Genomic DNA, 19272 nt, shown 5'->3' with positions numbered 1-19272 from the left:
TTTCATTCAAACGCAATTATGCCCGAGGTTCAAATCCTCTTATATCTAACTGATCACTATTCTAAAGTTATTCAACCAAGAATAACATCATGTTTTCAACTTCAATGACAGAAACATTGAATTTTCCTCATTTTTTTTTGTACACGATCAATGGAGAATTGTAAGGGTATGACATGGTTAATTCACTCATTTGCATATAATCCACTTCACAAGAAGTGTTTTGCAGAAATTAGCAAAACTTCAAAATGTCATAACTTCCCTAGATGTGTTTTGTGTAAAGGTATGTAGGTACATGAAGAAATATGTCCACGTATCCACGTACTCGCACAATTTTCGCGATGAAAACAATTATGTATGCGGGACCGAAATACTGGAATGACCTCCCCCCTGAACTCAAAGGTTGTTTATCACTATCATCCTTCAAATGCAAATTAAGACAGTATTTATTGAATAATTACGCTACATCAGCTCATTGAAATGCTGTTTTGTGCTGTCCAGGACTATCCCGTTATACTGTACTCCAGGGTTGTTGTCATGTAAAACCAGACTTTAAGAGCCCAGCTGTTTGCGCCCTTAAATTCTATCACTGTGTTTATGTATATTTTTCCTTCTTTAAAGATAGCTGGGACGAGAAAACAGCTGGTATTTCACATTCTCACTGCACTGCAACTGGTTGTTCGATGTCTTTTTTAATGGATTTGCAGGTGCATGTGTTCCCTTCTTAATACACGCAATGTACACATTTCTAATACTGTCTGAACGGTATCATTGTTATTATAACTATATTAAGTCATATTGTATTGCCAGAACGACAATGGTTCATCCGCCTATATACAGCATGTGGCTTTTCCGATCCCTAACCTGCACTAGAGAAGAATTTTGTTATATAACTGTATATTTGTACTTTTTTATTTTTTTTTTGTTTTTCTCTTATGTTCCGGTCATTGTTGTACCCGTGCTCCCCTTCTCAATCTTAAACTCGTTTTTAACCGGGACCTACGCTCAACAAGCTCGCTTTTTAAGTAGGTTCCTTCATATTTCTTTAGCATTCATTCACAGATTCCAAACTGAACAGATCGACCACTATTATGTTTTACATATTTGCAATATTCTATGTATGTCATGTATTTCATTTAATTTTGTTATATTTGATGTAATTTTTCATCGAGAAATATGAAAATAAATTGAAATTGAAATATGTGAACGTATGTGCGTGTGTGTGTGTGTGTGTGTGGGTGTGTGTGTGTGTGTGTGTGTATGTGTGTGTGTGTGTGTGTGTGTGTGTGTGTATGTGTGTTCTATTGTGCCTGGTCAATTCGTGCCTGCAAACTACCCTGGGTCCCAGGATATAGGCCAAACCCTTGTTAAGAGTATAGGGGTCTGTGCCAAGACTACTACATGCACTAAACTGGCACTGTCCCTCGGACTGTTGGGAGACGCTACAGTACAGGACCTATGGGAAAGTGTAGTCTTGGCGCAGACTCATTCACCACCAACAAGGGTTTGTGCCTTCAAACTAGCGGTCTGGCAACCCCTTTCCCAACCAGGGGGGCATTTCATGAAGCATTTTGTCAGATATTTCGTCTGACAAAATGTTAAAAGCTACTGAAATCCTTGCATCTGATTGGTTGAGAGCAAATTTGTCCGACAAGTTGTCGGACAAAAATGCTTCATGAAATGCCCCCCAGATATGTTGTCAGTTTTTATATTTTTATGATGTACACCCATAGGACATTCTTTTACACCAAGTTTGGTCCATGGGCTCCATGGGGTAAATTACACCTGCCAAGGGCCCTTTTACGGGGGTCCCTGGGGGCCGAACCCACCCTCAGGGATCAGGCTGACGCGCATTTTGTAAATGAGGAGGGTGGCCCCAACAACTCTGAGGGGTCAAACCTTTTGGGCTTGATGGGGTAAATTGAGTGGTCGCTAGCTCCCAGACTATATCTTTCATCCGACTTTACATTCAAATTTTTACCGTTGAACTAGTAAGATTTTACTCTTTTTTGTCAGACTAACATATTTTGACTAGATTTCCCCTTTAAGTTAATACTTTTATTACTATGAGTTAGTACATTGATGACTGTTGTTTCAAGTTTGTTCATGGTGGAATCAGGGATGCCCCCTTGGGACCCAGGGGAGGAGGTGGGATGGGTCCAAATAGGGACCTACATTGTACATGTTCATATTCTTCTTGAAAACCCTGTGATGAATTTTCATGAATCTTGGTAGCATGCCTAGAGGGTTAGGATCTCAATTTTTTCACCTGGGCACCACGCTCCCCTTGGGGTCCTTAGGGGGCCCAAATCCCTCCCCCCCCCCCCATTAAAGAATATTTACAAATCGTCTTCTCTAAAACTAGAAGTGATGAAGCAAACTTAATACCATTAATACCATGAGTTAGTACACTGATGACTGTAGTTCCAAGTTTGTTCATTGCAGACCCAAATGTGGGTCTTAATTGAACATTTTCACCTTCTTCTTAAAAACAATGCAGTTGATTTTCACCAAACGTGGGAAGTAGCATTCCTAAGGGGATAGGATCTCAATGTGATCGAATGGGCACCGTACTCCCCTTGGGGGCCCCCAGGGGGCCCAAACCTTCTAAATTAAGGAATATTCAATTCTTCTCTAGAATGAGAAGTGATAGAGCGTCAAGCCTTTTTTTTCTAAACTGCATAGTCCAACTTTCTAAGTGCAGTGTACTTGGCAATTGTTTTTACCAGTGTGATGGAATATGCAAATGGACATCATGCCCCCCAGCTCTCAAAGATGCCCCCCCCCCCCTGTAACCAATGTTCTCAGGTAAGAGTCTGCAAGAATGCATAGAAGGTGAAATTGAGATACCCCCCAGGTTGCGTGTAATGAAAATCATAGAAATTACCTGTTTATTTATCTAACTAACTCGGTTGTTGAGCACTTGACTTGAAATATAGCACATGTGACTAACAATGAGCAAAACACATGAATGTCCTACAATGCATTGCCATGGTAACAATATTATTTCTAGAAAAAGCATACAAAATCATTGCTGCTTGAGCTAACTCCTTCAGGTGGGGGTATTTAATCACATTGAGTGATAGTTCTAGTTTGTACATAAACTTCCAACATTTACCAATGGTTAACACTTCTTGCGCTTTTTTTTTCTGATCTCCTAAAAGCTTTGATGTCATGTGAATAGTTATTTTCTGCAGCTTCTCACCATTTGTTCATTTTCAATGATTTCCTTGTTTCCGAATAGCTGGATGCTCCCTTATTTGTCACTTTCTACCAGTGTGTCGTCACTGTCATCCTCTGTGTGCTGCTCAGCTATCTTGGCAAGGTTATCCCAAGCTTTGTCAGCTTCCCACTCATGAAGTTTGATTACAAAGTCACGCGTGAGGTAAGTGTACAGAAAAGAGACTGTTGTTTAATTGGTCTACATGAAGATTTCCAATATATAGAGACTGCCACAAAATTTCATTTCTAAAAAAAAAAAAGAAGTACACATTCCCTGGACTCACTACTGGCAAATTATAGGGGTGATCATTATTCTCCCTGCCTTCTGAAAGAGGCAAGTCATGTGGTGTATTATTATGCGAGTTATATGTTGACTTTTCTTTACACTTTCCCCAAAATCATATTTTAACTGTAACTCCACCACTTTGTTTCTGTTATATCCCTGCCACTAGGGAGTTTGTATATCTTCAAAAGCAGTAATAGCCAGATCAATTCTAAATTCATTTGAATAGTAGTATTTTAGATGAGATTATTTGTAGACATGTTCCTGTAACAATCATTTTGTGATGTGTAACATGTTATTTACAGTGACAAATAACCAGTTTGAGTTCAAGGATGAGTAGCAAATTCAATTGTCATTATACCCCCACCCACACATACTGGGTTAGGTGGTAAATAAGAATTACTCTGGAGGTCTGGTGGCCAAATGGTTGGTTGGGCAGGTAGGTGGTTGATCTGTTACAAACTTTTGTGGATCAGTCTTTCAGACAAGGTCCCTTAGTCATGGAAAACATGGAAAAGTCATGGAATTCGGGATTTGTTTTTCCAGGCCTTGAAAAGTCATGGCAAGTGAAAAATTTGAAGTATGTCATGGAAAAGTTATGAAAATGTATAAATTTGTATTGTTTTGACCGTTTGACTTGAAAATTTTGAATTGTGTAGGGTGTTTATTTGAATCAAATTTTATTTAAAGAGTTGTATCAGACAGGACTGAGAATATCGGCTCTAAATCACCATTTTAGATCATAGAGACTGCGTGTTGTACACCATTGGCATGCTCTCAATTCCATGTTTTGTGGGCTGCATCTACATGAAAACTAGGACACCCCGAGACCCGAGAGTCCACCTGCACATACATGGAGAAATAATCCAGCCAATCATGGAGCCTCTTACTGAGACTCAGCAAATTTTCAAATCAAATTACCTAGAGCCCGTTTACAGTGCGAGGCTCGGCTGCGGCTCGGCCGCGGCCGTGCCCAGCCCCGCTTCAGTGTAAACGCGCAAAAGGCCAAATGCGAGGCCAAAATTGGCCTCGCATTTGGCCTCGCTGTGGAGGTGGTCTCGGCCGTGGCCGAGCCGCGGCCGAGCCTGGCCTTTTCTTGGTGTAAACGCAAACTGGGCCAAATGCGCGGCCAATTGCGTGGCCAATTTTAGTCTGGCTTCCAAATCCTCTGCCTGTATCTTTCGCTATTCAGGATATTAACCCCCTCAACGTCGAAAACTAGTGTAGTTTAAGGTGGTTTTGTCCTGCAAAGGATTCTTTCCTTTGGCAAAGGCCTTTGCCCGAACGGCGACTTCGTCGCCACGGAATTCATTTGGCAAAGGGTCTGAAAACCAGACAACACCAAATTGCATTTGTTTACAAGCAGAGCGCCACTACGACGGAATATTGAAAGGTTTGAATCAAAAGCGCGGCCGAGCCCTGCAGTGTAAACGGACAAAATTGCGGGGCCCGGCCTCGCAATTGAGGCTGGGCTCGGCCGCGGCTCGGCCCAGCCCCGCACTGTAAACGGGGTCCTATTTTACAATGTTTCTAATTGATCATTTCACCTCCCAGGGGTTGGAGCCTATTGCTAAACTAATCTAGTTGTCAGAGATATGAATTTATGCGCTTTGCATGTATTGCGCACTAATTGCGATGGTTGTGTTGCGTGTGTGAACCAATGCGCATTGTAAATTGCTCATGCTGCGTGCATTGGTGGGCTGTGTGTGCATGTACATACACACACACAAGTTAATACAATGAGTCAGTATATTCATTTCTGTTGTTTCAAGTTTATTCATGACAGAATAAGGGGTGCCCACCCCCCCCCCCCCCCCCCACCTCCTTGGAACCCAGGGGAGTGGGGTATGATGGGTCCAAATGGGGATTTAAATTGTATGTCAGATTTTTCTTGAAAGTCCCTTGCTTGATGATTATTCACCAAACTTGGCAGGTAGCATGCCAGAGGGTTAAGATCTCAATTTGTTCAACAGGGCACCATGCTCCCCTTGGGGATCTGTAGGGGGCCCAATCCACGCCCCCCCCCCCCCATTAAGAAATATTTACAATTCTTCTTCTCTAGAACCAGAAGAGATAAAGCAAAGTTACTACGAGTTTGTCAATTGATCACTTGTTCCAAGTTCCAGATCCAGGACTGCCCCCCCCCCCCATTATTTTCTTCATATCCTCCAAAGGGCATACATCTAGGAATATTAACAAATCTTCTTCTCTAGAACCAGAAGCGATGAAGCAAAGTTAAAGGACAAGTTCACCTTCATAGACATGTGGGTTGAGTGAATGCAGCAATATTAGTAGAACACATCAGTGAGAGTTTGAGGAAAATCGGACAATCCGTTCAAAAGTTATGGATTTATGAAGTTTCTGCTCAGTCACGGCTAGATGAAAAGACTAAGTAAGCTTGTGATGTCACATGAGTACAACGATATAAAGAAAAAATAAAGAAAATTCAACATATTTCCATTTTTCTCGCATAACAAAAGCACACTCGACTTCTCTCTTTCAGAAGGCAGGGGGAATGATATTATCCTTAAAGGACAAGTTCACCTTCATAAACATAAGGATTGAGAGAATGTAGCAATATTAGTAGAACACATCATTGAAAGTTTGAGGAAAATCAGACAATCTGTTCAAAAGTTATGAATTTTTGAAGTTTTTGTGCAGTACCCGCTGGATGAGAAGACTACTGCAGTGTATGAATAACTTAGATGCCACATGCGTACAACAATATAAGGAAAATATAAAGAGAATTTCACAAAATTCCATCTTTTGAAAAAAGTACACATTCCACTGACTCGTTACCGATAAATGTTATGGGTAATATTATTCCCCCTGCCTTTAGAAAGAGGCAAGTCAATTGCTCTTTTATTATGCGAAAAAAGTGAAAATATGTTGAATTTTCTTTTATATTTTCTTTATACTGTTGTACGCATATGACTCACAAGCTGTAGTAGTCTCCTCATCCAGCGGTTCCAACACAAAAATTTAAAAAATTCATAACTTTTGCATCGATTGTCCAATTTTCCTCAAACTTTCACTGATGTGTTCTACTAATATTGTTGCATTTTCTCAATCCTTATGTTTATGAAGGTGAACTTGTCCTTTAACATACTTCAGTAGCAAGTCGAAGAAATGTGCACTTTATTCAAAAAGTAAAGTTTTGTGAAATTCTCTTTTTATTTTCCCTATATAGTTGTGCGCATGTGACATCATACACTGTAGTAATCTTCTCATCTAGCAGTGACTGCGCAGATACGTCCTAAAATAAGCCAGTTCGGAGTTAGCTCATGGGCACATTGGTCCGAATGACCTTTCTTTTTTCTCAGTCGGTTAAGGGGCTCTTCACTCGTTTTCAGAGCCACATAATGTATAAGCTTTACGCAACGATTTATGGTACTAGTATTCATCAATCCTGCTTAAACAAAGAATGAACTCGCGTAGACCAGATGGCCAGAATGATCCGTCAGTTAACACTTGGGAAAGCATCCATTTCATTATCTTACATTGAATGTAAGAACAACCTCTTTCTATCGATATTGCCAAATACCACTTTTGCTGTCAGGTGGATGTGCTGGCAAGCAGCATTTATAAGGATTACATGAATAATCATTATACATAATAATACATCACAGACGCTTATCCCAGTGACTTTAAAAACCAACGTGCCTGTTGGTCCGAATGACCTTTTTTCTGCTCATGTGCAGAGTGGAACTCCGAACTGGCTTATTTTCACTGATGTGTTCTACTAACATTGCTGCATTCTCTCAATCCTAATGTATATGAAGGTGGACTTGTCCTTTAATACCATGAGTTTGTACATTGATGACTTTAGTTCCAAGTTTGTTCATTTCAGATCCAGGGCTGCCCCCCCCCCCCGAGGTCGGGCCGGGGGGGGGGGGGGGGTCCAAATACGGACCTAAATTGTACATTTTCATCTTCTTGCTGAAAACAACGTAATGGATTTTCACCAAACTTGGCAAGTAAAATTCCTAGAGGGATTGGGGGAGGGTCTTTGATCTGACATGTTGGAACCATCTATTGAAATTTTCAATGAGCAAAAAAGAACAAAGTAATGAGCACATTAGGCCAAAAATTTGGATCGTCAGGATTAGCAATGATATTTTGTCACATGTCATCGTAAAGATATCTCCCTAGTAGAGAATCTCTGATGCACCTTCACCCCTTGGAATAAGTAGCGGATAACCACAAAATCGGCTTGCACATCAACTTTGCGTGGGGTGGCTGCTCCCGCTGACGGCAACCTGCTGGTTAGCTGCTGGAGCCGAGGGGCAGATGTGCCAGCCTGCACCTTGTTTGGCACACTTTTACTCTGAATTTATTGACTTCCTCGGACTTCCAAACTTTTCATAGCCTGCGACAGCTCTTGGATATTTTCATCCAGCGCACTGGCCAAAGAGTCCTCTTTAACCCCCCAAAGCATGAATCGTTCCTCTGTAATTAAGACAGAAATTGGTACCTGTCCATGTGCTTGCACAGTAGGACCTACCGGAGTAATCTGGCAAGGCATACAGGTGTATGCCTTGGTTGGCACATGGAATGTGATTGACAGTTTGGGCATGTTTCCCAAGACTACAGTCACACTGCATACAGCAATAGCCATTATTGGTTGCTGCAAACGTTTGGATTTCTGTTTAGGAAATGGGAGTAGGCCTTACCAATAGAATGTCTTCAGAATTTGGAATCCATGACATGTAAAGAGGATCATCATGCATGATTATACTCTTGGATATGAATGAAGTTGTTAAACAAAGATCTACATTTGCTTATGCATGCTGTACATCGCACATTTACCATACCTGTTGCCAACTTGTTTGATATAGGCCCTACATCAGAAATTTGGTAGCATGTGTGAAGGATACCATGCGTTGATGTGTTGACAACCTGTTGATGGAAAACAAGTCAGTGTGCTCTGATTGGGATTGACCCAATTGATCATCTGTCTGTTAAACCAATATTCCCCAAATCAATCAATTCAATGCAAGTGTTTCTGTGGCAGATTGCAATTTTTGACGCGATATTTTTCTCCTGTGATTCCGAGGCCATTTAAGCAAGACATATAGTAAGTGCCACAAGCAACAATTTGAATCCTGAATCTGCAACCATCAGGCACAGTTTCTTTTTTAAGGAAGGAGAAAGAAAAGAAAGACATGAAAGGTGATGTAAACAAGCACTGTAGTTACTTGATAAGTGTCAATAGTGTATCATAAAAGGAAGGACGCTGCTTTAAATTTGGCCGTCACATGGTAAAAAATGTTACTTCGTAAAAAAATGGGTTCAAATGCTTATATTAATCCAGAATTGAAAATTTATACAAATAGCCTTTTACCTTGTATGCGATCAAAATCACTGATGAGATTCCATGGTAAAAAGTGGCTATCTTCAAGATAGACCGTTTTACTATGTGAAATGAACGTCAAGTGCCACTGTGCTCTCACGTAAAAACGGTCTATGAAAACCTTTTGTAAAACAAAGCCGAATTTACATGGTGAAACAGTCTAACTTCGAGATTGACCGTTTTAGCAAATGAAGTTGACGTTTAATAGCAGCGCACTTTTACAGTAAAAACAGAATGAATTATGGTATATCATGCAGCGCACAGCACCTGCAGTTAAACAGTGAGCACGGCAGCTGCTGCATGCCTGCAACGCTAACGGTGCATGCGCCTAGCCTGTAGCTAGTGCTACTATTGCTACAGTACCGCCATTAAGTCTTCATGACGGCTTACACGATAATCGCTGAACCGACACGCTCATGGCGATTGTGTAAGCCATAAGCTGACACAATCAAGAGACACTGATAGTCTATAATCCATCGTGTTGGGCTACCGGTTACACAATCGGCTTTTGTTCTTGTGCAACACCAGTACTGGCGTATTGTACCAGTATCAGAAAGGTGGTGTTCAACACATCGGACGATCGTAATGGCTGTCCCATCAAAACACTATCACAAATCACACAACTCTAGTTCTTAAGATAAGGCACGTACCTGCTAAAATCTCAAACGATCAGTCACCCTGAATTCTGTATTATTCTGAATACATTTTAGTAGGTTTAGCGCTCATCACTTGGCACATTTCGATCTGAATGGATACGATTAATGGGTAACATGCATTCACCGTAAAAACATACACTCGTACATCATGTACATTGTACATGTGTGTAAGCTGAGACTGAGAGAACGCATGGTGCGCTTGCGGTGCAAGCATGACTCTCGAGCACGTGTTTCGCACATCGTTACAGCGATATTCCCCCTCTCAATTCGTGTGGCAAACTGTCAGATTTACGACAGAACGTGTCCTTTGAATTAAGTTGCAAATCGCTGAAAATCAGTTGGATCATACTTAATGCATAATTGTACACTTAGAAATCAATAATGTTACTTAGTAAAGACAAACATTCACTCTACAGAAAAGTCATTTGCCCAAAAGATATTTTATCACTCTCGCCGTAATGGATCTGACTGGTCGTAATTTTGTGTACTAGTACTTGACAGCACCGACAGGTTTTGGATGCATTTTACTTGCAAGGCTGTACAGGATGTGAAATACTTTGTGATACAGTTTGATTACTTCACGGATAAATCGGCAGATTAAAGAAAATATCAATATACTTGCGTAATAAAACGCACAAAGTTCCGTAAAAGATAGGTAAAAACAATGATAATGAAGACATTGACATCGATATGGATATTGATCGATATGATGCGTGTTTTCTTATATGAATGATTATACGATGCCCGTTATTGCGAATGTTCGTGAAAGGGAAATTTCAGACCACTTATGTTAGTCTGAAAAGAAAGCATTTATGACAAGCACAACAGTGAAAAATAATCGGTCAAAATCAGATTAAAAGACTGCAAATATTTGTGAAGGCATGAAATCAAACCACTATTTGGACATCATATCCGTATTACTGTTCAGTTATTGTTTTGCGAAATTTAGACAAACTTTATAATTATGTCACTCCCTTGATTTTCATCTGATATTGATCAAACTTTAACTGTTGTGTACGTAATAAATTTCTCTCCTTTTCAGACTAAACTTTTGTCACGGATTTCCTCTTTGATCCGAAACCGAAATACACAAATTCTCTATACCTCTATATGTTCGTTGATTTGAAAGAAAAATCATGTTCATTCATCCAAACATCTGTGATGTTATTCTTAAAGTTTGTTATATCGAAGCACATAAATTCCATGAACCGATATGTTTGTTCATCCAGAAAAAAAGAGTAATGTTTGTTAATCCATGTGTCCCCTGAGAGGACATAAAATGAAAGTCCCGTGTTAATCTGGAAAAGAGATTATGTTCATTCAGCATAGAGTCGCGCTTAACTTTTGCAGACCAGTTTTAATCCGAAAATGAAATAAGGTTCATTATTCCGAAGATAGTTAATTAAAAAAGAAATGAGAAAGGTTGGTTATTTCGAAGGTTCAGTTACCTTGAGACGATTAAATAAATCTATACTTGGCGACACAATAATGTTTTTAAGGTTATCCAGACCATTAATGAGCACAGAAATTAATAATTTCGATGTTTATTGTGACGTAGGGGGCCACACGATTGCAGGAGGCACAGTACCCCCGCACATCCTGGTAACTAACCAACGCCGAGATCTTGTTGTCGTATGGCACGATCCCAAACAGATTATGTTAGTAGAGTTAACAGTTCCTTTTGAGAGCAACATAAAAGACGCTCACAAAAGGAAGATAGAGAGGTACAAAGACCTGGTTCGAGATCTGAATGAAACCGATTACGACACCTCATTTGAAGCGATTGAGGTAGGACAAAGGGGATTCATTGATGCTGAAAATAAAACTCGAATAAAGCAAATCCTCGCCAAGTGTAACTGTAACAAGAAACCAAAGGAGCTGTACAATGACCTAAGCAAGGCTGCACTTCTAGCTTCTTTTGTCATATTTTACAGCAGACACGAACAAACATGGTCTGATGCACCGTATATGTCGGTATAATCAGGTTTTGTATACAGTACCAAATCCCAATTCAATATGTTATCAAGATTAACATATTGCTGATATTATGTTATTGTTGAAAATGTTATGTGTTAATATATTGTATACACACGTAAATTATTTGAAACTGAATTGTATGTTTGATATATTGAAACGTTTTCTGACTGTGTGATATTATCATTTTTGGCAACATTAGTAGTATTTGCACACACCACCTACACATATGATGTTGGAAAGTCAAATCCGTCCAACACATGGTCAAATTCAAAAGTTGTATTGATACATAAATCTGGTGATTTAAGTTTGTTTGGAAAAAAAAAAAATTTGATCGATTTCCCTCACATTTTGTATAAGTGAGATATTTTATTAAATTTTGGCAGATGAAATTATTCTGTGAGGTGAAATGTAGAAATATAAAATGAAAACGGGTTATATGTACAGTATTTTGCGGCAGAAAGTTCGATCTCATTGCCTTTTTTTTTTCTTTGCTACAATGTACCCAGTTGCTTAGTAGATTCAGGGCACCCTCCTGGTAGATTACATCAATTGATTGTAGAGCATGCTTCAGAGATGTGTGTCAGGCCCTTTGTGGGAACATTTTTTTTTTTTTAAGGCGACCATCCATCCCCAGTTATATTTCTTTATTGTTTTAACCCTCTCCTGGAATATATAATTTTTTTTTCAATGTAAACATGGTTATGATCTCAACGGACAAAATATTATTAATACCCTTTATGCAGACGATTAAATGTCATTACCAAAGTAAACAAAAAGTATATATAGATACACATTTCATCAGAATTCAACTCTCACTCTCAGTTCATGGGTTTATTTCTATAGTATGCAAAATGTTAAAGTTTGTTGATTAGTATCGGGCAAGCAGATTTGCAAATTATTGCAAAACATTTGCCCAAACAGGAATTTCATTTGCCCGAAAAAAAAAAAAATCAGGAAATATAAATAATGCAAAAAAATCACTTGCATGTCAAGGTTTTAATGAAAAAAAAAAGAAAGTGAAGTTGATAAAGAGTTGATAAAAAGAAAGAAATATGATATTTGAGGCCAATTACTAGTATCGGGGCTTCATTTTTTAGGAGGACTAGTACCGCGCTCCTCTAATGGAAGGTTGCCAAAAATTTCATATTCACAAAGCTTCAGAAATTTCTGAAACATTGCCTACTATATTCATTTGAAATGGCAAATTTAGAGGGTACAAATCAATGTGGATGATGATCATCTACATCCAATGATCATCCACATATTTGCATCCTCAAAATTTGACATTTCAAATGCATTAAAAATCTTTCAGTAATTTATTTTAGGCTGTTGATGCAGCAGTAAAGATGTCAGAAATTTCATATGAACTTGAATATTAGTCAGGATAAAGACAAAAAAAAAAATCTCTGCACAAAACAAATACAATTCTTTTATTGTCACTGGTAGTCAAATCTGTGTTTTCACAAAAAATTTGACACTCTACTAACACCTCAAAATCGCAGGAGAGTGATAAGAAATAAAGAATCATTACGTTTGTAATCCTGGGTCTTCGCCCTGGGGCTTTGACTTTTGAGCTATCTTTGATGATTAAACATTCTTTCCCTGTTCATCTCCAAGATCCCAGCAAAGAGATTTTTCTAACTGGGGAAAATCTCTTTGGACCCCAGACAGTTCATGACCTCCAAGAATGCACCAGTACGCGCAGTTTCTTCTGTTGATTGGTCTCTCTGTCTCTCCACCCCTCCCCATATCCCAGTCTGGCACCTTGGCATCGTGGGATTTTTTTTTTTCTGGGTGAACTTGCTGTTCACCACTCTTTACTACTCTGTCTATCTGAATATGCACTGTGCTATGCTCTACCACATGTGGAGCACGCACCACTCGACTCGCCTACTGGCCGCTTACCGCGAGCAGAAAATGGCAGACAGTTTCTTCTGTTGCCGTTACTTTTTACTGCCGAAATACTGGCCTTATCACCACACATTACACGGCGAGACACACACTGTGTATTGGAATATAAATGGATTTTCTTCTGTATGAATATTGGTGCTGCACGGAAAGTGTTTGACAGTTTCTGAAATCGTGACATCGCTAGACAGTCGTTAGTTTTAGGCTTGCGTTTGCGTGATTTCATGGATTTGTTGGAGGGAAAATATGGGGAAAAAGGCTACCCAGTCGGTGTGTCATGATTATTAATGGCCTTAAGATTTTTTAGTGGCCAACCAGGCCACAGAATGATCAGTTTTTGGTGGCCCGGAGCGATTTTTAGTGGCCAATGGCACCCGGGCCACCGCTAAAGTCGAGCCCTGCACTTAATACTGACTGTGACTGTCGGTGACTGAGGCCCGTGTTGTACTGTAGACCAAAGTTTAAACACATGTTAAACCCACCGATGGTGTAGCTAGACCTGACATTTAATTTTGTATTCTGCTAGCGGGGTTTAGTTAACGCAAGTATATTTCGGGTTCAGATTAAACCCGAATTAGAGTCTGCAGACTTGGGTCAAGCCACCTTGGACCATGGTGCATTAGTAATGGAAGAGAAACTCTCCCTTTCAGAGTAAATTTCGCTCCACAAATCCACCTTAAAGGGAACGCAAACCCAAAATGCAATGTGGATTGAGTGAAAGCAGCAACATTAGTAGAACACATCAGTGAAAGTTTGAGGAAAATCGGACAATCGATACAAAAGTTCTGAATTTTTAAAGTTTTGCTGTTGGAACCACTGGATGAGGAGACTACTAGAAGTTATGACGTATGAATGGACAACAATACAAAGAAAATATAAAGATAATTCAACAAAAATTCACTTTTCTAGCATTATGAAAGAGCACTTGACTAACCGTTTTCAGAAAGCAGGGGGAATAATTGCTACCCTTAACATATGTCAGCATCAAGTTGATGAAATTTTTAATTTTCATGAAAAAAGGATTTTTGTGGAATTTTCCTTATATTTTCTTTATATTGTTGTCCACTCATACCATACGTCATAACCTCTTGTAGTCTCCTCATCCAGCGGTTCCAGCACCAAAACTTTAAAAATTCATAACTTTTGCATCGATTGTCCGATTTTCCTCAAACTTTCACTGATGTGTTCTACTAATGTTGCTGCTTTCATTCAATCCACATTGCTCTTTGGGTTTGCGTTCCCTTTAAATATATAATTGGCAGCGTGTCACCCACATGAGTGTGACTTTCTTGGACTGTGAATAGTTTTGCCGGTATAAGTGCACGCTGTCACGACGAAATACCTCCTAGCCCGACTAGTGTCAAAAGTTACTTTGAGGGTGCTGTCATGAGCTGACGCCGTCATCGCTCCGTGAGAGATTTTGGTCTTTTTCATACCCCGCCACACATAGTGTGAAGGGGGTATATAGGAATCACCGTGATGTTGGTCGGGCGGTCGGTCGGTCTGTTGCAAAATCTTGCGTCGCGAACTCCTACAGTTTTGAAGCAATTTAAGTGAAACTTAGGGTAAACGATGATATTGAGGTATAGATGTGAAAGACATGTTTTTTGTGTTTGTCAGACAATGCGTTGCCATGGAATGCGAACACATCACATGCGCACAAATTTCAAATCCATGAACGGATAAGATGTTTGTGTGCGCATGCGCTGGCCATAGTATTCAGTGTATGTAGCTCTCCCAAGGTCCTCTCGACCGAGTCACATTCAGTCATCAATTCGAACAGAAAGGGACTATTGGCAGAACCAAACGTTGTTCGAAGCCTGTTTTCAATACTTCAACTTAATTGGTAAGTCTTCAAATCGAAGAAATTTTTGGATTTTAAGTTGACATTTACCCGCGATACTAATTCTGTCATGATCCTGAATGCTACAATGCGAAGCCCCATTACGCTATGCGTATGGGGCTGCTGGTCGCAGTTAGCTATGCGTACAATGGGCTGCACGCTGCTGGTCGCAGTCAGTGGTTTCGTACAATAGTTATCGACGCGGTACCGCGATGGCTCTGGTACGAAACCATTATTGCATGATTACTAAGACATGAGAGCACTTTGGGGCAAGTAATTCTCACAGACAACGTACTTAACCTGAAACACAAACCAAGACAAGGAAATTCAGGGAAGCTTTTGAGGTACCAAAACTTTTTATTATCTTTAAGCAATCAATTTCAAATTGGTATCTATGATGATCTATAGGTGTAGTTAATGCAAGACACTCTTTGTGTTTGTACTTGACAAAGCGTTGCCATGGTAACAGCATGTTTTCTTCGAAATCTTGTGGAGGGAACAACTTCCACAGTTTTGAAGCAATTGAAATCAAATTTGGTAGGCATTATGGCCTTGAGGCATAGATGTCAAACACATAATTTTTGTGTTTGTTGGACAAAGCGTTGCCGTGGTAACCATAATTTTACCAACCTTTTAAACCTTGTGGGTTGAATAACTTCCATATCATTCACGCAATTAAGGTCAAATTTAGTATGTTTGATGATCGGGAGGTGTAGTTATGCAAGACACCAATATGTTAATATAAGAAAAATGTGTTGCCATGGTAATTTTTATCAAATCGAACCATTTACTCTATGAAGGTGAAATTTGGTGTGTATGATGCTCTTTAAAGGACAAGTCCACCTTCATATACATAAGGATTGATAGAATACAGAACACTGTCACTTATGTGTTCTACTAATATTACTGCATTCACTCAACCCACATGTCTATGAAGGTGAACTTGGCCTGTAAGTGTAGTTTAGCAAAATGTCCTTTGTATTTGTATCGGAAAATTGTATGCGTTACCATGGTAACCGCATGTTTGGTTTTTCTATCCTGTAGAGTGAACTTCTTCCACAGTTTTCAAGTAATTGAAACCAAATTTGGTAGGCATTATGGCCCTGAGGTATAGATGTGGAACACATAATTTTTGTGTTTGTCGCACAAACCGTTGCCATGGTAACCACAATTTTACCACAACCAAAACGAATAACTTTTCCATCATTCAAGCAATTAAAGTCAAATTTAGTATGTATCATGATCTAGAAGTGTAGTTTTGCAAGATACTAATGTGTTAGTTTAAGGAAAATGTGTTGCCATGGTAACCACTCATTTTTGTATCAAAACAAACCATTCAAGCTATAAAGGTCGAATTTGGTGTGTATGATGGTCTTTAAGTGTAGTGATGCTGGGGGAAAGCATGTTTCCATTTGCTGTAAGTTTTGTACTCAGTTTCAACTCTGTAATTGTACAGTAAACTAAAATCATTCTGTTTCCAATTCGAAAGATGCACAAACTTGGTATTAACGTCATTGCCCTCATGACATCACATACTATAAAGCAACACTAGGGGTGGGGGTATTAATCACCTTCAGTAATAATTCTAGTTCACCCTATTCCACCCATTTGTTTCACGATTTTAGTTTGCTGCACTGAAGTAACAGAATTTATTAGACTTTGTGTATAAACTGTGCCACATTTGATGTACATTATCTCATGTTCCAAATGTCTTCTTGCCAACTGCTTGCCATCACAACTCTCATGTCACTGTTGTGCGGGAGTACACTAAACCACTTGCCCAATGCTTCACTGCAACCACTGGTGAGCCACAGCCATCACATGGTAGCAGCCATGATGGAGCACTCACAAAGAGTAAGTTCAACAGCCCAGAGTACTTACAAATACACAGTTGCGGAACTCTTAAGACTAAGAAACTGAGCAGCCAATTTACATCTGCCAAGAGATTTCTACTTTGCTGCGCATGAATGTGGCATTTAGACGGCGTGGAAGACGTGGAGCTACTCACACCAGACGAAAAATGTGTGTTCTGAACAACAATTGTCACCGTGCTCACCGGCCAAAATTATCCCTTCATCGGACAAGAAATCTCACACATGTTCGCCAGTGCAGTACGACGACTGTTGGTCACACTCTTCCATCTTTCTATCTATGTAACACTCAATCATTGCTTAACAAACTTGATGACCTATATATCACTACTTCTACCCTACGTGCAGACGTCCTAGCCGTCAATTTGCCATCAGAATTTTTCATTACCGGAGTATGAATTATTTTCAAAATGTAGACATGCTCAACCAAGCGGTGGTGTGGTCCTTTGCATCAAAGATGAACTGTACCCCGTGGCTGTTTTGTTCATCCACCCCCACCCCCCCCCCCCCCCCCCCCCCGAACACCTGGAAGTGCTGTGATCACAAATTAAGCCCTGCCGTCTACCGCGACAAATATCTTCCATATTTGTCACCATCATCACCCACAACCAGACAGAAATAGCTGCCCAGTTGATCGATCATATGCAAATCGCAGTGGATCAAATACTGACCAAACATCCAGATGCAGCTATTGTCATGCTTGGGGATTTTAATCAACTGGATTTGAACCCATTTCTCTGCGACGTGAACTTTCGACAAGTTGTTGATAAACCAACAAGGGGTGAGCGCATTCTTGACAAGATCGTCACAAATGTTCACGCCAGGTACAATGACCCGCACATTCTCGCACCCCTTGGACACTCAAGCGTTTGATGGACCTCCCATGAGCCAACCCCTCCCTCAAACAGCTCACAAACACGGATGACGCATCCAATGAAAGACAGCAGCATCAGAGCTTTCAGTCAACGGATTTCTAACCATGACTAGGAGGAGATAAACACTTATGACAGCGTATCTGACCAATGTGCCAATTTCTATGGTACACTGCACACTGCCATAGAGGAATACTTTCCCATACGCAGAGTGAAGTTGCGCCCAACAGACAAAGACTGGATGACACCTAATATCAAAGCGATGATTAAGTTCAGACATAGAGCTTTCAGCCGTGGGAACACTGCTGTCTACAAACACTACAGAAATAAAGTATCCCGAGAAATAGCCACTGCGAAACGCTCATTCTACTCAACAAAAATTCAGAACTTGAAAACTAGCAACCTAGCTGCGTAGTATCGTGGTATACTTTCGATGACGTCAGGTAAAATCCAGCCAACGCGAATCGCCTTACCTGATGTTGGCCCAGAGAACTATATCGAGATCTCTCAATGCATCAATGACGGCTTTGCCTCATATTCTGCAGACCTCATGCCAATTAACCGCAGCTGACTCCCAGCGTATCTACCATCTCGTCACCCCGTTCCACTCATACAACCGTGGGAGGTGTATTGCGAAATCAAATCAATCAAACAATCATTATCCGACGGACCAGATGGTATTTCGGCCCGTCTCATCAAAGAATTTGCTTACGAACTGAGTTGTCCCTTGACCAAGATTCTCAACAGCTCTTTTAGCAAAGGGATATTTCCTGACATCTGGAAGAGAGCAATCATTACTCCTGTGCTGAAAACACAACACTATTAGACCGATCTCTGTCACAGACCACTTTGCCAAACTAGCAGAAGGCTTCATCGCAAAATGGACCCTAGAGAACATGAAATCATCCCTTGACCACCATCAGTTTGGTAATCGACGAGGCATGTCGACATCTCACAGAAATATATTATGAAAGGTCTCGTGTGCCGAGACAAATTCACTACGAGTATGTGATGCAGCCACTATACCCATTAGCCAGCAAAATCCTGTCAATTTCACACGCATGAAAACTGCTGTTATGTCTACTTCCGAAAGAGACACGAATTTAGAAAAACTGGAGGCATGTCGTAGGTTCGATGTAGTTTAATCACAATCCATTTTGCAACTCCCCCTAGCCTTATTCCAGGCATTTCCATAACATAAAATAGTCTTGATTCAGACTTAGACGATGTATTAAAACAGTAACCACAACATTTCCCCTCTCCTTAAAAGGAATATCCTTCATAATGTGT

At 40.1% G+C, this 19272-nt stretch overlaps 1 protein-coding gene across 1 annotated transcript in view; it reads left to right on the top strand.

Moving 5' to 3' along the window:
* The window catches only part of LOC139713977 (GDP-fucose transporter 1-like), a 204674-nt gene that overhangs the window by 87655 nt on the left and 97747 nt on the right, over positions 1-19272 (top strand). Inside the window, exon 3 of the mRNA XM_071625703.1 lies at positions 3242-3382. Coding sequence (XP_071481804.1) covers positions 3242-3382 — 141 coding nt within the window. The remainder of the gene's footprint in view (positions 1-3241; positions 3383-19272) is intronic.

The sequence above is a fragment of the Diadema antillarum genome, unplaced genomic scaffold (assembly GCF_040938485.1).
Source record: "Diadema antillarum isolate AM-2024a unplaced genomic scaffold, OU_Dant_1.0 seq00002115_RagTag, whole genome shotgun sequence".
NCBI classification, from domain to species: Eukaryota; Metazoa; Echinodermata; class Echinoidea; order Diadematoida; family Diadematidae; genus Diadema; species Diadema antillarum.
The sequence above is the reverse complement of the archived record's forward strand: the minus strand, read 5'-3'. Positions and strand labels throughout refer to the sequence as shown.